At 51.7% G+C, this 21,628-nt stretch overlaps 8 protein-coding genes across 8 annotated transcripts; 5 read left to right on the top strand and 3 right to left on the bottom strand.

Moving 5' to 3' along the window:
- Positions 1 to 391: 391 nt before the first annotated feature.
- On the top strand, positions 392 to 1,690 carry HO173_006254 (uncharacterized protein; the record flags this gene model as incomplete). The annotated part of the gene is made up of 2 exons (XM_037308165.1): positions 392 to 403; positions 530 to 1,690. The coding sequence occupies 2 exons, from the start codon at positions 392 to 394 to the stop codon at positions 1,688 to 1,690; spliced, it is 1,173 nt and encodes a 390-aa protein (XP_037164939.1).
- A 647-nt stretch (positions 1,691 to 2,337) lies between these two features.
- HO173_006253 (uncharacterized protein) lies at positions 2,338 to 3,457 on the top strand (the record flags this gene model as incomplete). Its single annotated transcript, XM_037308164.1, has 3 exons — positions 2,338 to 2,507; positions 2,813 to 2,879; positions 3,065 to 3,457. The coding sequence occupies 3 exons, from the start codon at positions 2,338 to 2,340 to the stop codon at positions 3,455 to 3,457; spliced, it is 630 nt and encodes a 209-aa protein (XP_037164938.1).
- Positions 3,458 to 3,786: 329 nt separating this feature from the next.
- Positions 3,787 to 5,124, bottom strand: HO173_006252 (uncharacterized protein; the record flags this gene model as incomplete). The annotated part of the gene is made up of 2 exons (XM_037308163.1): positions 3,787 to 4,941; positions 4,999 to 5,124. 2 exons carry the CDS (start codon positions 5,122 to 5,124, stop codon positions 3,787 to 3,789), a joined length of 1,281 nt encoding a protein of 426 aa, XP_037164937.1.
- A 327-nt stretch (positions 5,125 to 5,451) lies between these two features.
- On the bottom strand, positions 5,452 to 7,273 carry HO173_006251 (uncharacterized protein; the record flags this gene model as incomplete). Its single annotated transcript, XM_037308162.1, has 3 exons — positions 5,452 to 6,598; positions 6,670 to 6,998; positions 7,052 to 7,273. 3 exons carry the CDS (start codon positions 7,271 to 7,273, stop codon positions 5,452 to 5,454), a joined length of 1,698 nt encoding a protein of 565 aa, XP_037164936.1.
- A 1,187-nt stretch (positions 7,274 to 8,460) lies between these two features.
- HO173_006250 (uncharacterized protein) lies at positions 8,461 to 9,560 on the top strand (the record flags this gene model as incomplete). The annotated part of the gene is made up of 3 exons (XM_037308161.1): positions 8,461 to 8,592; positions 8,654 to 8,789; positions 8,854 to 9,560. The coding sequence occupies 3 exons, from the start codon at positions 8,461 to 8,463 to the stop codon at positions 9,558 to 9,560; spliced, it is 975 nt and encodes a 324-aa protein (XP_037164935.1).
- A 1,889-nt stretch (positions 9,561 to 11,449) lies between these two features.
- Positions 11,450 to 12,404, top strand: HO173_006249 (uncharacterized protein; the record flags this gene model as incomplete). Its single annotated transcript, XM_037308160.1, has 2 exons — positions 11,450 to 11,607; positions 11,708 to 12,404. 2 exons carry the CDS (start codon positions 11,450 to 11,452, stop codon positions 12,402 to 12,404), a joined length of 855 nt encoding a protein of 284 aa, XP_037164934.1.
- A 1,204-nt stretch (positions 12,405 to 13,608) lies between these two features.
- HO173_006248 (uncharacterized protein) lies at positions 13,609 to 14,729 on the bottom strand (the record flags this gene model as incomplete). Its single annotated transcript, XM_037308159.1, has 4 exons — positions 13,609 to 13,859; positions 13,920 to 14,132; positions 14,193 to 14,262; positions 14,322 to 14,729. 4 exons carry the CDS (start codon positions 14,727 to 14,729, stop codon positions 13,609 to 13,611), a joined length of 942 nt encoding a protein of 313 aa, XP_037164933.1.
- Positions 14,730 to 15,922: 1,193 nt separating this feature from the next.
- On the top strand, positions 15,923 to 17,548 carry HO173_006247 (uncharacterized protein; the record flags this gene model as incomplete). Its single annotated transcript, XM_037308158.1, has 1 exon — positions 15,923 to 17,548. The coding sequence occupies one exon, from the start codon at positions 15,923 to 15,925 to the stop codon at positions 17,546 to 17,548; it is 1,626 nt and encodes a 541-aa protein (XP_037164932.1).
- Between the last annotated feature and the right edge of the window lie 4,080 nt (positions 17,549 to 21,628).

Below are 21,628 nucleotides of genomic sequence, written 5' to 3'. Positions count from 1 at the left end.
GCTGATTGGCCCCTATAACAAGTATTGGAGCGCATTGCATCGCATCGTTGGCCGGGATCGATGATCGAATGCAGGGTAGAGGGAAAGGAGTGAGAGAGAGATCGAGTGGGTGCTTCACCGCTTGAGTGGTTTTTTACCTACCATACCATACTCTTCTACCATCACGGCAGAGCTGTACTCTATCTATCTAAATTCGAGCGCGCCAACTGGGCTTTCACACCAAAAGGAGAGTCACGGAATCGAACGAGATCTTCCCCGGTCCTCGTGACCCCCGATCATATCACATGTGTCGCTTCCATTCCGAATCCCGCACACGACACCACTACCTCTACCCACTCTAAGGCATGGGGCGCGAGGTGAAGCTGTGAGGGTGTAGTGGAGGAAGCCAAAGATGGATATCATCGTAAGTCTGCGCACGGATCAATTCCACCTTTTAATCCTCTCCTGCTTTCTCTTCCCACTTCCAAGGTTCCTCCAGGACCCGAGATCTCGATCGTGATCTGTGGCTGATCGCTGCGCAATCCAATAGCTTTCCCTGTCCCACTTCTGCGAAAATGACGGCCCGACTTCCATCCTTTGCACCCAGATCAAGCCGGTCGAATGTCTGTCTTGCTATCCGGCATCCATATCGTCGAGCGTGGGGGACCTGGACGCAACTCATAGCGGTCCAGCACCGTCAGCTCCTGCATTCCTGTCTTCTTCGAACAGAAGCTCTCTCGACTTCGGCGGGACTCCGGAGTCAGCCCCCAACAGCGCAAGCACTTCTCCGGAGATCCAACCAGCTACCCTCGGAGCTCACAGGCAGAACGCTCCAAGGCCTCTGAATCCACTCAGCCGCTTCCCGGTCGCCGGTAGCAATGGCAAAGGATGTGAGAGCTGCACCATAAGCCTCCCGGAAGAAATATCCAGCAAAATACCTCCAGGAGCCCCGGGAAGTCCAAAGGCCGATGGCAGTGGCCGAAATGGCAGTCCGATCCTGCGTTTCAAAGAGTCGCTCCAAATATACCGGGACCAACAAACCGACTCCGACTCCGACGAAGATCGTGAAGGACCTATACGCTTGAACCAGCAATCCTCACCCGAGTCCTTCGCCTCCGATACTTCGGCATCTTTCTATCACAAACACACCCTGTCCTACATTTCCACCTCGAGCCCTACCGATCCGAATACCTACTCCATCATCCGCCGAGCCGCCATCCGCACTCTGTCTGGCGAACAGCTCCCTCGCGGTCAAACGGCCGGTGAACTGTTCTTCGGTACCCCACTAGACGGCTGGACTATAGCGTACAAATTCCGCCTTTCGGACCCTTATGCTCGCGGCGGTCATCGTAAGTACGCGCTCATAGCACTCGCCAGCAGCGAGACCAGAGCGTATCAGGTTACGACGTTCATCTGGGAGCATTTTCGACGCATTGCAGAGAATATCATTACGAGGACGACGCAGAAAATCAAAGAAAATGAAGGAGACCGAGGTGATCATGAAGACATAACGAAGGAGCATCGCATTCCTGTGTCGTCATTCCTGACTGGGAGAACGATAGATCCGGATGGCTATCCGAGACAGTATGGGGCCGCTAGGATGAGAGCGAGGGGCTTGACGGAGATGGTGGGAGATGACAAGTTCTTTGCGGAGCTGCATCTGGAATTTGTAGGAATGTTGAGAGAGTTGATGGGTGGGTATGGTGGATGAGAGGAGCATGGAAAGTGGGATCGTCCTTTACGGATTGGACAACTAAGCACACACTCATCTATCATCGACCAAAAGCAACATGAGACGCAACTTAGAACAGCCACCCTCCAACACCGAAGAAAAGTATCCAGCATGGGATATGATCGGGAGAGGAAGAACGTGTGTCTCTCAAACGCAACTGGCCCCTCTCGACCAGGCTGTACACCAGTGTCAGGCAACTCTGACATGGATTAGTACTGGACCACCTGATGGACATGATACTATGTCTGGAGGATTACTTCCTAATGGGCCATGCCACATTTTTAGCGGTTTAGCGTGCTCAAGCGGCCTTTCAGTCTTGTTCAGACTACTTTACGTTTCTTGCGATACCCAAGCGCTTTTTTCCGGAAAGTAGATTTTTTAGAGCGAGCATTGCAATTGCAATTCAGATAATCAACATGTGAAGTATTACACTGTACAGCCAATGGTTTTAGAGACATGCACGCATGTCAAAATGACCTATTGCTGCTATTCGAACAATGGCGAACGTGTAGAGTCCTCGATATAAAAATCTCGCTAGACCTGCCACACTTGAAACTCGCACCCGAACCAAAAATCCTCCCCTTCAACCACCACCCACCGAAATCCCCCCACCACCAACCACAACCATGGGCATAGCCTTCGACTCCGCGCCCGACAGGCCCGAACACATCGAAGCCATCCTCAACGGTCTCGACCGATACAATCCCGAAACGACGACCATATTCCAAGACTATGTCACACAGCAGTGCGAGGACCGCACCTATGACTGCTATGCGAATTTGGCGCTGCTGAAGCTGTGAGTTTTACACCTTTTGCTTCCGTCTCTCTCTCTCTCTCTCTCTTTCTGTGCGTGTGCGTTTTGGGGACCCGGGGGGGGGGATATACATGATGACCAAACCTTCAAACGTTTCCTATTACCTGACCGAGCACCGAGACGGAATTTGAATCGAGTCTCCGCTCCTGATGCTAGTTTATTAGCTCTATCTGACCCCACCCCCCTTCCCCCTCCTCCCCTCGCTTTCAATCCCCTCTTTCACCCCCCCCCCTCTCTTCAAAGACCCTCACTAACCACCACCCCCCCTTCCCTTCCTCCCCCCACAGATACCAATTCAACCCGCACCTCACCCGCGACGAACCCGTCACCAACATCCTCGTCAAAGCCCTCACCGTCTTCCCGGCCCCGGACTTCGCCCTCTGCCTCCACCTCCTCCCGCCCCACATCCTCTCCCTCCCCTCCCCCTCCTCCCCCTCCCCCTCCCCCTCCCCGCCCCCTCCACCAACCCCAACCCCACCAGTACACCAACGGCGCCCCCTCCCACCCCGGACGCCCCGCTCGCCGAAGCCGTGCGCAAGCTCGCCCGCCTCAACGCCCGCCTCGAGCGCTGCGCCTACCGCGACTTCTGGGACCTCCTCGACTCGGACGACCTCTACGCCGACCTCGTCGCCGACGTCAACGGCTTCGAGGAGCTGATGCGCGTCCGCATCGCCGTCACCGTCGGCCAGGGCTGCCGCGCCGTCGAGCGCCCCGTCGCCGAGGGCTGGCTGAATCTGCGCGGGCAAGACTTCGAGGCCTTCGTGAGGGAGATTTGCGGGTGGGGGGTTGATGATGGCGGTGGGGGGGGAGGGGGGAGGGTGGTGGTGCCGGTTAATAAGGAGAATGAGGCCAAGGGGACGGTGGTGAGGGAGGAGGTCCGGTTCGAGCAGTTTGGGAGGGTGGTTAGGAGGGCGTATGAGCAGCCGGCTTGATGGAGGATGGGGGATGGGGGACTGGGGTTGGCTCTTGGTGGGGGGAGAGCGGGATGGGACGATGGCTTTAGCATCTGCGTGGTGGCTGAGGAGGGGGTGTGAGGAGGGTTCGGATGGTCGGTCAGGTCGGCATGGACATAGAAAGTTACGAGCTCATGAGCGGAAATAGACACGGCGGTGTGCTCTCGTGGGGCATGGAATATGCACGTTGAATGGAAAAGCATCTCAGATCAGTTCTGTCCGCTATGCATGGTTATGTTCACGCCATGTCGCATCTCTTTTTACATCCAGGTATCATCGCCTCATCATGACATCTCCCCCTTTTCCCATCACCGCGCACTCGCTTTCGCATCTTCCTCCCACTGCACCCCGACCCATTCCTCCACCCACCCCACCTCTCCCACCCCCACGCCCCGCTCCGCGCAGTCCTTCTCGCAAACGCCCAACATCACGGTCCCCCACTCCATCCCCTCCAGCCCCTCCTCCTCCAGTTCCAACTCCGCAATCGCCTGCGGCACGAGCTGCAGCTCAAAGACCCGAGACGCGTTGCAGTTGGGACAGCGCGGTATTCTGCTCCCTTCACGAGGCTGGGACACGGTCTGGATCTTGGTTCCAGACGATGATGACGACGACGATGATGGATGAGGAGGCGTGAGTGTTCTGCCCACGGCATCCGTCTTCGAATACAGCAGCGGCGCTCCTCCGAATTCGTAGCGTAGCACCTGCTGCGGGTTCTGGGCCAAGCGGTCTGCGAACTTTTGGAACGTCCTGTCGATTGTGGATTCAAAGGCGTCTTTTTCGTCGTCGTTGCCGCCTGGACCTTCTGCGTCTGTGTCCATCGCTGTCTTCGACGGAGCGGGTGGGTCGGGGTCGAGACTCTCGTACTCCGCATCGAGGTGATAGGAGGGATATGGGTTCGGGAGGGAGGATGGAGAGGGCCATGGCTCCTTGTGGGCAGGAGTGGGTGGAGGGGAGGAGATGCGGGCTTTTTGGGCGAAGGTTGTGGGGAGATCTGTCGATGGTGGCTGAGGTGGTTTGGGTGCGAGAGATGAGACGGGAGAAGTGTTTGAGTTGGGTGAAGCGGCGAATGGGTTGGTAGGTTGGGAGCTTGTGGTTGTGGAGATCAAGAACGGATTGTGGTTGGAGCTGGCAGAGGTCGAAAAGGTGGAGTTAAAGAGGCTGTTGCCCAGGCTCGGAGCTGCAGGTTGAAGCTTTGGTATTTCTGGTGGCGCTGTGCCGTTTGCCTTCTTCTTTGGTTTCCCAGCGGAAGCCTTCGAGACCCTGATGCCTCTGATAGCTCTCATGGTCCCCTCTTTCTTCCGGCATGCCTTTCGCCTGCAGCTGAAGATATAGAGCTTCCGCTCATGTCCCGGGAATCTCTCCGGTAGGTCTCCATTGAGTTGTAGGAGTAGTGTCATCATGCTATTGCAGACCTTGCATTTCGCCAGTTCCGCCGAGGGAGCACCGTTTCCGTCTAGCCATCCCTAGCCAGCTTGTTAGGTTCTTTAGCAGGCGCTCGATGCAATGGGGTGCAGTCATACCGGGTAGCCTCCAAGCTGGCTGAACTCATCGTCTGTAGGCTCTTTCGAGGCATAGCCAAGTAAGACATTCGTAGTTGTAAAGCTCCCACTCTCATCATCAGAAGAATCGCTATCGTTTGGAGGCATTGCAACAGCTGTTCTTGTAGGATGCAGACAACCTTGTTTCACAGAAAAGATGAAGACCGTAGGTGGGCCCAACCAGAAGAGTCCCTGCCGATTGAATGTTGTGCGCCTTCACAGCTTCAAACAGCATGAAATTTTGCGTACAAACTCATAGGGAAGCTTGCTTTTTCAGTGCCAAGACTTAAAAGTGCCAAGACCTGGCCGAAATATCAAATTATCTCCGTCTTTCTCCGTTTTTCTTTATCTCTCTTTACGCTCTCTCCTAACTTCGAGCATACCGTGAGGATTATGTAGAGTTATGTGTTGCGTAGCTAGTCTGTTGTCTAATCACTACAATCCAAGACCTGGATTGTCTTGTTCAGATTGATCATTGAGCGCCTCCGAGTCACCCTTTTCGCCCTTTTCGCCCTTGACACTCCTCCACTCAAGGCCGAGAGCAGCTAAGAACGCCAGGCCCGAAAATACGATGCTCATGAGGAAAACCTTCCGCAATGCCTGGTTGTACACATTGAGAAGTGCTGGTAATTGTTCTTTCGGAAGAAACGTACGGAATCCGGTGGCACCAGCGACTATGACGGCGTTGATGTCAACACCAGGCAGTGCTGCATCATAGAGCTCGTTAAGGAGAACGCTGTTGCCGACGCTAACGAAGACGGCACCACCCAGACTTTGAAAAGCGGACACCAGGGCGGAACCAACGGCGATCTGGTCGAGGCTGAGGACGCTTTGCACCGCGACGTAGCCTTGCTGATTTGCCATACCGAGTCCGATCGAAACAAGGACCTCGTAGCCGATCCATCTCGAAGAGTCGGTGTTGACTGCCAGTGTGCTGAGTAGACCGGATCCAATCGTTGCAATGGCGCAGCCAACAATTGCGGGAGGTGTGAAGTAGCCAATTTTCGAGACGAAAGCACCCGTCAGGATTGTGAAGAGGGAACACCCCAACGCATACGGGATCATACTGACGCCTGAACCCAGCGCACTGTTGTCCCGGCAGGCTTGAAACCAGACGGGAAGGTAGTAGATCTGGGTCAGAAGCGTGGCATAGACGAAAAAGGTGTTGATACAACCCGCGGCTACACTGCGTTGAAGCATGATGGAAGGAGGTATAAGGGCTCGCTCGCCTCTCCGCCATTGCCAGACAATGAAAAGGATGAGTCCAGCTCCCGCTCCGGCGAGTAGACCAATGACGCGAGCGGTATGCCATGCATGAGGTTGTGCACTATATTGCATAGCCAGGAAAAACATGACCGCTGTCGACAGAAGTATTACATTACCGAAAAGGTCAAGCTGAACAAGGACTTGGATCGGAGAGCGCCGGGCAGAAGTGTTCTCATCGTGCGGCTTGAAGAAGACCACAGTCGCTGCGGCTATCAAGCCCCCTAGAGGTAGGTTAAAGTAGAAGCACCAGCGCCAGGTGGCACGGTCCGTGAAGGCACCTCCCAGAATGGGGCCAGCAATGGCTCCGACTCCAAACCTAAAGCAGGAACCAGTCCGTCCATTAGCAAGTTCCGACCGTCACGAACTCGATGGAGAGGAATGACGCACATCATTCCAACAACACCAGCGTACAAGGGCCGCTTTCGCAGTGGAGAACTGCGTGTAACGACCACGAAAGACCCCGTCAAAATTCCAGCGCTTCCTATTCCAGCAACGGCTCTACCAACAATGAGAACCGGAGACGTAGGCGCCACGCCGCATATCAGACTTCCAAGCTCGAACAAGAAGAGCCCACTGAGGAAGAGCCATTTCGTATTCAGCATGCCATATAAGCGTCCGTATGTCGGTAGAAAGGAACAGGCGGTGATGAGGTATGCACTCGCGTACCAGCCGACATCGTTGTAGGAATGGAAGTGATTGGTGATATGGGGTATCGCCTGACGATGAGACGGATCAGCAATACCAGTGAAAGTCGGAGATGATCGCTCACAGTCGTAATAATCGTCCGGTCCAAGGCCACGAGAAATATGGACATGGATATGGCCAGCATGAGAAGAAAAAGAGCCAGAGGTGCTGGATGTTGGGCTACCTGGCTCTCGAATGTGCCCTCTGCAGCGGTATGCTTCTCGAGCTGTTGCGAATTTGGAGTGGGCGTCCTGTCAAATCCATCTTCCGCCAGTACCTTGGCGGCGTCGTGGTGCGCGGAAGACATGATCAGGCGATTTACTCAAGGAGGCCTTGGTCGATTCGTTGATAGGCCTCGTTGGCGGTGGGGACATAGGCGTAGGATGGAAGCGTGAGTGTATAAGTTGAGTCTTACAGTTGTTCAGTCTACGACATTACTAAAGTACCAGAGGCCAGGCCCACCGATATCCACATTTCACACGTGCTTCAAATACGGAAAGCAATGGATAGGAGAAAGATTCGCTCGGCTGTTGGAAAGAGAGAAGCGAGTGCCGATGGAACAAAGCTGCACGGATGCATTTCTAGCTTCCAAGAGGCCGCTTTGACATCGGAATATTTGAAGAAATTTCTCCTAGCCCGCGGAGCTCGAGCAGTGGCTAAGTAGGAGATCAAATGCGAAGCGTTGAAAGAAAAGTATGATATGTGGTCAGACGTTCAAGTCGTTATGGAATATGGAGTCATAGTTCCCGATGGGATTCCAGATCGCCCATCGACCTCGATGCTGGTCCAAGACGGTGTGTTGACGAAGCGGGAGCTAAGTTGTAAGTTGGTGGCAGGATCAGTTGAAGCGGCATTCCTCCAGAAGCTGAAGAGTATGTGGTGACTGGTGAAGAAGGAGAAGCCCAATATGGAGTCGAGTGATTTGGAGTAACGCCGAAATGATCCAGGTCGGGCTAGATGCGATACTAATTATCTCCTCAGGTAAGCGAGGTCAGGTACTAGTACATGTAAGGTAACTTAGGTAAGATCTTACTTTACAAGAGGTAAAGTAAGGTCTTATTATTACTAAGTCGAATAGAGTTTCGGGCAATTTCCCCAACCTGAGATCAGATCCATTACCTTATCACCGGCCCTCGACTATCACCGACTCGCCGACTCACCGGACTCTCTTTTGCTAATTTGTATCTCTATCCATATCTGTGTCTAGAGAGACTAACACCATTTGACTTGACGCGAACCTTGACCTGACGCTCTTGCTCGAATTCTCATCCCTGCTCTGTCAACGCTGCTCTTACCATTTCCAAATCTGCCCAAATATTTGCATCTTGCTACAGAACTCCTAGTGCCTGTTCGTGGTGAGCACTACGGTCTGCTCTATGAAATCTGGGGTCAAGAATGGTACGGTATTGTCATCCATCATCATCACCTACAAATTCAAGCCTCTCTATCTGACCACCCCGAAGTACACGGTTACTCCTTCTGGCCACCGTCATTATGGCCTCCCAATTCTTTCCTTCACTCATCACCATCTTTCTGCTGGATTTTTTGCAAAAAGATTTCGCATGGAAGCTTACAGTTTTGGCACTGTTTGTGACCGACATCAAAACATTCCCTCTGGTCTGGCATGTAAGTCTTCTGCCCTTGACTCCCAGCTTCACTCCATTCTTACGTCTTCTCCCCTTCATAGATTCGTTTGCTCAACGCCCTACGATTTGTGCTACCTTGCCAGCGCGCTGAGCCTGGACCAACTCCCAATTGCATTTTTAAGCCGCTCGTTACGTCTTCCCATTGTTCTCTTAGCGAAATCGACTTCAATTGGCACAGTAAGGAAATTGCCTCGTTATTACGCGAATGACTCCTCCTCGCCAATGCTTACTCGAAAGGCAGAGTCCAACAGCACCTACTATTCCGACCTCGACATTGCTCGAACGCACTTGTTATGCACACTCTTCTCCGTCGGCATAGACCGAGCTCGGCATAAGCACGGCAACGGCATCATCAACCTCCGAAAGGACAGCTTCACGATTAAACTAGGGGCAGTCAAGTGTTCCTTCAGACGCGAGATCAGGCCCTACGAGCGGTACGAAATGTGGACCAGGGTCCTCTCGTGGGAAACCAAATGGCTGTACACCATCACGCACTTCGTCCGCAAAGACCCAAAAAGCAAAGGAACCACCGTTTGCGCCACGGCGATCAGCCAGTGCGTGTTCAAATCCGGGCGCCGGACAATCCCGCCCGAAGTCATGCTCCGTACCTCGGGGCTATGGCCGCATGAAATCTTTCCGCGACCCATTCTCCCCGTAGCGGCGGCGCATCACCACACTTTAAACGAAGTGACAGGGCAAGCAGGCATCGAAGACTCGCACAAGCATCAATATGCACTCGACACCTTGCGCCAATCCGACTCCGTTGATGGGGATGGATGGATCGGAAGCCAAAAGGTAACGAACATGCAGACAGGAGGGTGCACATCCGAGATGATTGAGAATGAGAGACGGCGCGGTATGGGTACGGTGAACGGGGGTGATCTCGACGATCTGGAGCAAGATTTCTTCGCCGATGTGGATCTCCTCGGGAGGCATTTCGATCTGTGACTACCTTATATTTGCCTGTCATTCATTCCTGTCGCCGTGTGTGTGTGTGTGTGTGTAATTCCTACATCGGAGGGCCGTGCCTCTGTTCGTACCCCTTCCCATTGAAAGGCGTAGCCCAGAGTGCAACCGTTTTTACCCACTCGGCCTTACGACTATATCCGGTATCCGTACCTCATTTGAGGTACGGCAGATAATCGTGGTTTTGTAGAATCACGGCTATGTACATTATATTAGGAATTCCAAAGCCTTCATTACAACCAGACACTATTACACTCTATAATATACCTTAAAGCTTTTTCCTTATTTCTCCGGGCCGAGCTCTAGCCTCTCTATTCTATGTACCCTTAGACACCCAGTACTCCATTGTATATCGTCACGTAAGAGAGAGAATAGTGATATTTGTCAAACCGAAGTTGAGAGCTCGCTTCGATTCCCGTAGGGATATAAGATCTAATCGAGGCCTATTCGCACGTCGATAGCTGACTGGGAGATATACGGCTATCACTTGTTACTCGCTGACTCCGCTGTCAAGAAGGTATTTTTAAAGCACATTAGATTCAGCTCTCTTGTCTGGTCTCTTTCCTGTAGAAAACCTTCATACAATTCTCGTAAACGAGCTGACTCGTTTATAGCCGGAGTTGGGTACTTATAATATTTAGGGAAGAGTTATCGATTAGCGAGGGAGGGAGGTATTATCCGACCGAGAGGGGTGGGGCTCGCCGTCATATCGATAATACCGAATTCTTCGAGGGGGACGCGTTAACCCTCGATCTAACGCGTCTCGTTATTCGATTTTCGCTTATACGTAGTTAACCGTTATCGTAATCGAAGAATCCGATCGTATATCTATGTGTAAATATACGCTCCCTTAAGATCTCTTGGCTCCTCTAACGTGTCGGACCGTAAGTTTACGTCTACTATAGCTGACGAGTCGGGACCCAATCAACGCGTAGCAGCTGCTAAACAGGTACAGAGCAGACTCCCGAAGGCATAGGAATCTTTGTCAGAGGGTTCGTAGCCGGCACCACGTACAGGTGGATCTCGTTGCCAGCCCCTGTCGCCGTAATCGGGGTCCTCGCTTTGATCTTCACGACTTGTAACTCGAAATACATCCACCATTCGTTTATTTTTTTTTGGTCTTCGGCAAATCTTCTGCCTCGTGGGATATCCCATCGTCTGGCAGGGGGTAAAATTCAGGGGTTCAGCGCCCCACACGACCTGTGTGAATTACCGATTCCGGTAAGGCGGCCACGCTAAAGCTTCATTGGGTAAGGCGTCACTTGACGGAATATCAAGAAATTGATTTAAACCCCTCACCAGCCGAGCATCTCAAACCTGCGCCTAATAGCGCCTAAGATATTGCTCCCTTTTTCTGCTTCGCTTCGGTTGTCATAGGCCGACAAGTTTTCCGTGAGGTTGATCACCTACGAGGTGTGTTGTAGTCTTCCGAATAGGTTGGGTTTGAGAGAGGGCGCGGGGAGGATTTCACAGCCTGCAGAAAATTCAACCATTTACGGTTACCTTTTAGGTTTAGTTCCCAGCAACCTACATTATTAAGCCTACGAGGCATCTGCCCACATCTTTTATAAGCTCGATTTCCTCTTCTTACAAGTACCTCTACTTTATCTTTCTTGCTCTGGACAAACTTAAGCCTTCGTCTCAAGTTCCATCGCACTCTCTTATCTCAAACAATTCTAGCCTTGGAAGGAAAACAGACACCAGCTCCAGCACCTACAATTACCTACGTGCATTCTCTATTCATCTTCTTACTATCCTTTCTCGCGTCTGCTACCCCTAAAATTTCTTTTTTTCCATCGCATGCTGCCACAGAGAAAAATGAACTTGTACTGGCTTATCACTTCGACATTGCAGGTCTACGCTAAATTGCTATGGCCTTGGAAATTGTTCGTGACGCCAGCGGTAGAGCAGAGGTCTGCTTTTCTAGATCTCCCTCTCGACATCCTTTGCAGTATATGCGACGAACTCCCTCTATCCGCAAAGATCCTACTCTCTCATACCTGCAAGGCTATGTGGTACATGCTGCGCAGTAAGTGCTCTTTTCAATTAAAAGCTATCGTGCGGGAGGATCGATTCAATACATTGGCCGAGCTAGGGAACTTGTTGCCGGATAACTATCATTGTATCAGGTGCAATATCTTACACCCTGTGGAACCTGATGACATCCCAAATTTGACAAACTGGCATCGCCGCCGCCACTCATGCCGCACACCATACCAAATGTTTGATCATCTGCGTCCGCAACGCTCCTACGCAGTTTCGTTCCATCACGTACAGCTGGCACTGAAGTACTCTCGAATGAAGGAAAAGCACCAGGATTGTCGGACGAACATTCTTCAAAATTTTGAGATTCGTCCAGTCGGCTCTCCTATCATCAAGACATTCGCCGCAAAGCCGAAGGTCGTCAACGCCAGATTCATACTGTTGGCGACATACGTCCTGTATGCAGGTCCGCTTCGAGACGCAGCAAAGAAAGATTACTACAAGTATATAGTATTCTGCCCTCACCACCATTTTGGCCTTGGCACGGGACTAGGCCACTCCTTTGCCGCGATTTTGCAAAAGGCTGTTATCAATGCGGCGACTATGCCAGATCAACACACTGAGCTGTTTTCATGTCATCGCTGCCCAACAGACTATTCGGTGGTGGTCCAAGGTGATGAGGCCGTCCTCGAGGCTTGGCATGACCTGGGAAATGGATTCTCTGTTGAGGATCCCAGCTGGCAAAGTCACCTTTGGTCAGACCAGAATGGGTTAACCAAAGGATTGCAGTTCAACTATGAACATGGCAGTATCTCCAAGATGTATGATAGCTGCCACAGTTGACCCTCATAGATGCTGTGAATACAATCGCCCGTGTGGATGACTGAAACACGCTTGCATGGTCTGTTCCCACATGAAGGCTTTCACTCTACTCTAAACCCAGCCACATCAGCCAACCGCCTGACAACCACCCCAAAGCCAAATAGCCCAAAACCCCAATGAAACTGCCTCGCAATAAGACGTCAAACGATCTTAATCACGTGACAAAGGATCCAAAGCCTACAACAGTCCCAAAAGGCCCTCCCCCCACAGTCACGGCCATTACCCGAGTACACTCCATTCAAAATCCGCAATCCCTCTTACTCATGACCAAGCCCATTCCCATTCACCCCCCACCGTTGCACAGGGGACATGGCTAAACGATGCCTACTTTAGGGCGACAAGCGGAAAAAGGTGCAAAGATCAGGACGCCACCACCATCGGAATCATCCATCCGCACCGTCAGAACACCTGAGCTCGGGGCAAAACAAACCAAAACAAAACAAACCGGCCGCTGGTAGACCCCACGATGTATATCCGGCTGCAAACTATATGGAACAGCGATGTGGAATCATATCATATCGCTTTGCTTTGCTTTGCTTTGCTTTGTTGGAAGAAGCATTCGGAAACCATACTAGTACCATGTAGATAGATTTTCGATGGTGGGCGCTGAGACATCTTACCCTACCCGTAAAGGCGCCAGGCGATGGGATGGGTTAGGTAGAGCCTAGGTCACGCGCTGTAATACTTCCTACGGCATTGAGATTTTTCCGGTTGATGGATGCAGGGGGAGGGGATCCCGTGATGGATTTTCCTCGGGGGAGATTTTTGACAATTTGTGGTGGGGGAGCGCTGCGTCGTTGCTGAGAAACACGGTCTTGGGGGGGAGGGGAGTAATGGCGCGTGTCAATTTCCATGACTGGGGTTTGTCGTAAGGTTTTTTTTGGTAGCAGTTGGGGAGTTTGATAAGCTCACTCACTTTGCCGACAAATCTTGTTTGTAAGATCGGCATGCTCGTTCTTCGAAATTGGTAGAGAAAGGACTGATGCTGGTGGGGGTACTGGAAGTGCTGCAGCACCAGAAAAAGAAAAACAAAAACGGAGCTCGTGGAGATTTTACCCTGTATTTCATTTCATTCCGTCTTGCCTAATCTATCTCGGATCCAAAAGGATCACACACATACACACACGCAAACATGGAACCACGGACCCCCCTACCCCCCCGCGGGCTAGATCCGCACAAACTGCCTCTTCACATCCCGCACCACCGCCTCCGCCCCCGTCGTCCGCTTCAACCGGGTCGAGGCACCGACGCGGTTATAGGTGACGAGGTAGAAGGAGATGAAGAGCGCGAGGTACGACGTCAGGATCCCGCAGCCCATCGCGGCCGCGAAGCCGGTGCCCGCGCAGTCGCCCGCGTGCGGCATCCGGGGGAAGTACCGCACGGCGGCCCGGCTGTACGAGGCGAAGTAGACGAAGGCTGCGGGGGCATGTCAGCGGGCTGAGGGTGGGGGGGGGGGAGGGGAGGGGTTCTGGGTACCGAGGTCGATGAGGAATTGGAGGATCTGGAGCCGGGTGATCCATTCCTTCCACGGGACGCGGATGCCGCGGGCGCTTTGGAAGTAGTACCAGTACATGAGGACGTGGACGGTTAGGTTGAGAGTGATGGGGACCCAGGAGATGGAGGTTTGGCCGGCGAGCTGGGTGTAGCAGAGGAGGACGGTCGCGCCGTGGTGGTAGCAGTGGAGGAATGCTGTTGGGGGGATGAGTAATGGGGGGGGAGGGATGACTGCTGCTGAGGAGCCGGACTTACTGGTGGGTTTTTTCTTGAGAATGAGAAATGCCGTGTCGATCAACTCGTAGTACTTTATCAAGTAGTTGACCTGAGGGAGGTGTCAGTGGTTGGTATGCAAGCTGTGATGGACACGTGAGGGAATCTGACATAGTACAGAGTGACGAGACGCGTGGTCCATCCTCCAGAACCGCAGATGGCATGGTGGATCCCGTGCTTCCAAAGCCCGGGCCCCAGCTCCTCGACGAAGAGCAAAAGCACAAAGCCGCTGAGGAGGGATAAGAAGAGGTTGTGCAGTAGAAACAAAGACGTCAACTCGAAAGCCGGACGACCCTTCATCGCCCTACGGCCGAAGAAAACCATCAAGTAATAAACCGCTATGCCAACGGCCGTCTCTTTCGCGGTCGACATGGGCGTTTTCCCGGGAACGAAGAGGAAATTTGTCGGAGCGTATCCCGTCGCCGCCGTCCACATCCTGTCGAACAGCACCCATGGGGAAGCCTGGAGAGAACCGGACGGCAGGGGGCCATACGGATACGGCACGCTTCCCTCAGACATGGCTTGTGTGACTCGGTATGTAGAAGAGTATGGGAGAAAGGGGAAATGTAATGTCGACTGCAAGCAATGTAGATTCTTGGCCCTTCTTGTACGCTTATCCCTCCCCCCTCCCCGCCTCCGATTATAAGGAGCAGAGCTTCATCGAAAGTGTCAACCCAACCTAGTACAGTCGAACAACTGGCCCAGTTAAGGCGGCAAGCATTTGTAGCATGGGACACGGATCCTCCACAACCTGCCTTCCCCTCTCGAGCAGAACCTAATTATGGATTCGGATTGTTGTAATTCTCCGAGATTGTGGCCGCCCGCCAAAGCCGTTCCATGGTAGTTCAGATCTGGTACCTGTTGATTTACAATGCTGGCCGCATGGGGTCCAGATCATCTTCGCATTGACCGCCCGCATTGACATAGACTGCTTCTTTTGGCATTCGGGCTTGGATCTGCGTATACGCGGTTTGTACCGTTTATGAGCTAGACGCCGCTACGGGGTAATGTAAAGTATGCCGTTTTACTTTCGCATTACTTCATAGCGGCGCTTCTAGCGTAGCGGCGCTTTGATGTTTTAGCCTACCTTAGCTCCGGGAACCCTGGAATCTGACTAAGGTACTTTAGACATCAACCCTAGTGTGTTTTTAGCGAGCATCAACAGCCTACTCTTGTTTCTTACCTATCCGAGACATGTTATTTTCCTAGGTGATTGTTCGCAACATAGGTAGTTCTGATATCCTAGTTTCCAACCAAGAACGCCTTTTCGAAATGTTGATCCCGTCTTTCTCAACAGAGCAAAAGGCCCAAAGTCCAGGCTTGCCTGTCTTACATTTGCCGAAACTCCTTTTCCAGATGTGGTATTCTTCTCCGTCTTGGAACTTTTGGCGTGTGAACTCATGGAATGGCTGGGTCACGATCGAACAGTCTGGTCCAGGAGCAAGGTCCGTGCAACTCCTCTTCAAACAACCCGACACATCCTTCTTAGACCGAAGCTTCCAGACAGCAGAGATAGATGCCTAGGCCCGACGCACCCTTTTCCGGATAAAGTATACTCAAATGTGGCAAGGGCAGGACAATCAAGATGCGATACGGATTTCAAGGACTAATTAAAGGGTTAAGACACCACCAGCTCGTCAAAGAAGACCTGTCCCAACTTCCAAGTCGACTGCAACCTTGGCCGAAATCCATTTTCTGAGAGTGCTTTCATGATGGCATACGAGTTGGGATTTCCGTCTCTGCTATTTCTCACCTTGGTGATTGCCTCCTTCATTGCAACGCTCTCATCCCTCACACGCCTTTCTGCATGGCTATACACGTTCTTCGTTTTCGTACCGTCCTACTACATCATCTATCAGTCTTGGATATTCCCATTCTACATCTCACCACTTCGCTCGGTGCCCACCGTCCCCGGATTTCCGCTATGGGGTCAGACTCATTCGTTCCTGACAGAGGAAGCCGGTATCCCTGCGCGGCGCTGGCACAAGCAACACGGCCCAATCGTACGATGGTTTCTGCCCTTCGGCGCCGCTAGGCTCTCGGTCATCGATGACGAAGCGCTGAAACAGATCTTCATCAGGAACCCATATAGGTGGCAGAAACCACCGATCACCAAAGCCAATCTTGCATATATGCTAGGTGACGGACTCCTAGCAGTCGAGGGGGATGCCCACGTTCAGCAACGAAAAGTGCTTGCGCCAGCATTTTCGATCTCGTCAATCAAATCGCTCACACCAATCTTCTGGCGTAAAGCATTGCTGCTGTCCCGACTTTGGCGAGCCGAGCTGAGAAAGGAAAACGTCAGGACCAAGTCCATCGAGGTCCTTGAATGGTCGAATCGAACAACGCTCGATATCATCGGAGAAGCTGGATTGGGAAACAATTTCGATTCACTGACCCACCCCGAGACGCCGATGAGAAAGGCATACAAACAAATCTTCAACTTTGACAATGGCGGGCGACTGTTCTTCGCACTTCTATCCGTAACGCCCTTAGCGTTATACTTGCCTGTTCAAGCAAACCACACACTTGCAGCAGCCCGCGGCACGGTTATCAGCATTGCGTCCGAAATCATCCGAGACAAGCAGTCCAAACAGATTGCCGAAACACCTTCCCGCGAAAAAGACATCCTGTCCCTAATTATGCGTGCTAATTCGACGGCGAATGGTAGAATGCAGGGCAAAATGACGTTCGAAAACATGAGAGATCAAGTGATGACCTTCATCGGCGCCGGTCACGAGACCACAGGGTCTGGAATGGCCTGGACCCTGCTTCTGCTCTCAAAGTATCCTTCCACGCAAGAAAAATTGCGGAGGGAAATTCAAGAATACATGCCGTTCCTCTTCTCCGACAGCCGTGAAGACGAATCTTGGCTTTCCAAAATCGACGAAGATCGTCTACCTTACCTCAACAACGTTTGCCGCGAGAGTCTTAGGTATATCCCACCCATTCCTTTCACCAGGCGGGCGAACATTGCCGAGGATCAATTCCGCGGCTATCGTATCCCTGCTGGGACAACCGTCTACGTTCCCATCAACGCCATCCACCGAGCCCCGGAATACTGGGGAGAAACGGCAGATGTGTTCGATCCAGACAGATGGGACCATTTACCAGCGACGTTCACAGCGAACGCATATTTAGCGTTCCTTAGCGGTCCGAGAGGATGCATAGGGAAGAAGTTTGCTGAGACAGAGATGAAGGCGCTACTGTGTTGCTTGTTGAGTGCGTTTAGGTTTGAGATGGATGACACGTTGGATGATCCCGAGAATTGGAAAATGTGGAGGCTAGTTCTGAGGCCAAAAGATGGGATCACTCTGAAAGTCACGCCATTGGTGTGAAGTCTTGCAGACGACATATTCACGGCTACGCTGCCTCCAGAAGCTGGCGTCATCGTCTGAGATGTTCTGCCACTGCCGGGTTACTGCTTCCATCAATTACTCTGCCTGTCACAACTGCGCTCTACGTAAACCATAATTACTACACTCCTTGAACATGTCCCAGTCTCCGAAAAGAAACTCCTCAATGCACATATCAGGAGTCCCCAAATGGCTCCTCGAGCCCTATACCCCTTCCTTTGCAGGCGGACTTGATCACGGCTCTTGATCAACCCCCAAATACCCTTTAGAGCCTGCCCCGTTAGGGTACTGACCGTGCCATCTTTCCCCGCCATAAACCCGGACCTCTCCCCAGTAGTTGCGGTCGTCGGGGATGTGGTCCAGAGGGCGGAGAGGACCGGAGACGATGCTTTCTGCGGGCTCTCATCCGGTCGATGTGAATGTCCACGCTGTCCTAGATGACTGAGACGGAGATGATGCGGAACGAGGAAGGTGGGGGTGTTGGGGGGGTGGTGAGGGTATCTGGTGTTCGTCTTGGATTGTAGACTGTTTTCGGGAGAGTGGCATGACTTGGTGGAGATGTTCGGTCCGGTTCAAGGCATGGGTCCTTGATGCTTTGTGTTATCCCAGGTTTCCGGCTTTGCGGTCATTCTTCTGCGGACAGCTCACCGCGGGCTGTCCCCTGTTGTAAGGATGATTTGGAGTAGGTGTTGGGGTGCCTGTGTCGATGTAGGGTGGGGTGTAGATGGCTACTTTACGTGCTGGGAAGGCGTGAAGTCGTTGTTGGTACGAACAAGAAAGGCTGTGTTTGCGTGTTTCAATACCTTTGCATTTGTGACATTCGTGTCTATTGCTTTCCTCGTAGGATTTGAAAAATCACCTTCTCAATTTCATAGGTGGGCACTCTCCGAATTACCTAGCATACGGACCGAGCTCCTTCTGAAAATTGTTTCGCGTCTTAACCTGGCCTAGTTCCTACGATGTCTGCCGGCTCTATCACTAGAGCGTCGATACTTGGAATGGAGCATCGTGTGCCAGATCCTGGCAACTTGGGTGTTCTGGCTAGCGGGTGGGATATCTGGGAATAAATACCAGACTTGGAATGGAGTGTCGCAGGCTCCTATTTGGTCCGGAAGCTCGCTGGCCAGGTGTCGGTACACGGGCGATGTTCTTGTCTGGATGGCCCTTCGAGGGGTATGGAGAAGATGATCAGTTTGTTGAGACAGATGTTCAATCACGTCTCCTTCTGTTGGAATATGCTCCCGGGCTTGTAGGGTTAGCCACCTACTATTTCGTAGGCTTCACGGCCAATTTTTTTCTTCTTATTGAGAACAACAATTTTCACACCACGTTCCAACAAGTCATGGGCCCGGGGTCAGCACTGTTATCGCTGTAATCTTCTTGTTCGTTCCGTTTGTGACTACGCTAAGTCATAGTGTTCTATTCGAATCGTTACAAGTGCATAAAAATCTACGATACTCAACAAATCAAGTCAAGATAACACGGTAAGCCTACTACAAGGCAGTCAAGACGACTACGATTCGAACTCCTCAATAATCATGTCAGCAAGCGAGCTTGCTACAGTGGCATTCTTCAAGTGATTCAGCTACAACGGTAGGTATCAAGTTATTCTAGGACGGAATGGCTATCGGGGCTGACGATGGTTCTATCAGCCTCACAACGGTAACGAGGCAACGAGTGTACTTTTACGCCCCGCAACGGCAATGGAATTGACGACAGTACTGTCGAGATCAACAATGTCAGCCTCAGTGGCCTTGATTTCCCGTGTGTCAAGGGGAGTCAAAAAAACCAACGTCAGGCCGGTGGCCTCGATTTCTCATGTGAGGAGTCAGAACACAATGTCAGGCCAAGCGGCCTTGGTTTCCCGTATCTCAAGGGGAGTGGGAATCTTCAACGGCAACGGAGTAGTCGACGACGGTACTGTCGACTCCGACACGGCGTTTCAGAGCAGGCGATGTTGTGTTCGACAGCTGTAGGGTAACGTCACGAGGGCGACCCGTGACGGGGACGCGGGTCATGCCGATATCAACAGCTCTATGGCGTGGCAACAACAGAGCGGGTAACATCGTGTGGTTTCGATAGCGCTGTGACGATGGTTTTTGGCTTAGGGTTGACCTTTGATCCCTGTTTCGAGGGGGAGTCAGATTTCCTATGGCATTTGGCTTGATTCTCCGTTTTAGGGGGAGTCAACATGGCAGCAGCGAGGTCTTTTCCATCAAGGGAAGTTGCAATCTCACGCCAATTGAGTGGCAGCAAAGCTTAGAGCAGAGGAGAGTGTTGGGATATGCTCTCAGCGTTGCAGGGTTAGCCACCCTGCTATTCAGTCGGCTTCACAGCCATTCTTGTTCTGATCGATAACAAAAAACTTTCACACCACCTTCCGACACCTTCTGCTTCCATATTATCTCGAGGACCATCGCTCATCCCCTAAAGTCTCCGTCTCTGAAGGTTGCTGAGTATCTTGTATACACAAAGTTTGTTTTCGCAGCACAGCTGAGTTATTCCCTGAACGTTTACCGCAAATGTCGAAGCGCTACATCATTCTGTACAGAATCTTTTCTCTATAGGGGTTGACTTATTGGCGCTCCGCACAGAAGTATATGCAAATAGGAATGGTCCTTGAGGTTCAGTAGACTCTATGTTTCAGCTGATCCGGATCGAGAGGAAGATCCAATGTCCAGCGTCGTGTTGGATGGGTGGCTGGACATGATCCTGGACCCACCTAATACAGAGCTGCAGTAGTCCTTTGATCAAACGGTTCAAGCTACTGGCTGTGTGGCCTCAGAAGGGGAGTATCACTGGCTCTACAATGGTAGAAAGGTACGGAGGGAACGGTTTCACTGGATATTTGCTATGGCTATGGGACCCCCCTGGCACTCTCTGTAGCATGATCCTGTACAAGCTAAAGGTTCTGCGCCCTTTAGAGTGGCAGAAGAAAATGGGATTTTCAAGTTACGGCCTTGGAATTCACTGCGTCCAGGAAAATGAAGCCTATCACATTCTTGAGCCTCAGTCTGTGACGAGCCTCCTTTGCTTACAGCCGCTGATTTGAAAAGCATTTGAGAGTAACACCAGAGAGCTGTGGGGTAATCATTTCTGCTGTCTTGAATCTCTGAACAAGCTTAACGGCATTCACAGGTGTAGACGGACTGAATGTAACCGTCATTCACGCTGAACAATTCACTGGACATAGGAATCATGAATTTCGCATGCAGCAATGAATCCTGCACGCAGAAATGAAGGCAACTAGCGTCTGCATTTGTGAGTATATAAACCGCTTCTCCCACCCGAATTATCTCTCCTTTCGACACAACCACATCAAAGTTGTTTAGCCTGCGGGGCTTGGCTAATGATGGCCTACTTTTGCAAACACATCTAGCCTTGATGGATAATACTTGCTAAAACATCTCACCTTCGTTTAATCTCATCGCTTGACTATCTTAGTAACCTTGGCACAGATGTCTCGTCCTGATGGATGATCGTTGTTAAGGCACATGACCTTCATTTGATTCTGGTTGCTTGATACACTTGGCTTGTCAATAATGCTTGACGGATTCGTATCCTGGCTCTCGCGGCTCAAGCATGAGAGAGTTTTAGGGAAACACTATACATTGAGATATGATTGTTGTTGCTCTAGCCTCAATAAAGCCTTATTATACTTTGTAAATACACATGAATAGATAGAGAGGCACCAGGAGGTGTAATCTTACATATAAATACAAATTGGCTTCCGTCCGGGAACTCCTCCTGACATAGCCTTGCCGAGCCACTAATTTGGTCAACATTCCCACAAATTTGGAAAGTCTGCCTCATCAGTTTCCATCACTTTGGCACAACCCCAGTTACCTTGTTGAGTTCAGAAGATTCAGTGTCATCAAATCAACGACACCTACTCACAAAAGATGGCATCTTATGCGACGGAGGCGCCAAGTCTAGCAATTCGAACCAGTCCTAGGCGAAAAGTTTCTGGCTAAGGATTCGTTGAGTGGTACCTACTCGAGTCTTCAACGGGCTTGTGTGTATGCATACCCTAGCTGATACAGCAGGTCGACTGCAGAAGAG

This window comes from Letharia columbiana, assembly GCF_014066305.1.
Source record: "Letharia columbiana isolate WasteWater2 chromosome Unknown Sc0000018_s1, whole genome shotgun sequence".
Taxonomy (NCBI): Eukaryota; Fungi; Ascomycota; class Lecanoromycetes; order Lecanorales; family Parmeliaceae; genus Letharia; species Letharia columbiana.
This window is presented reverse-complemented; position numbering and strand designations above follow the sequence as displayed.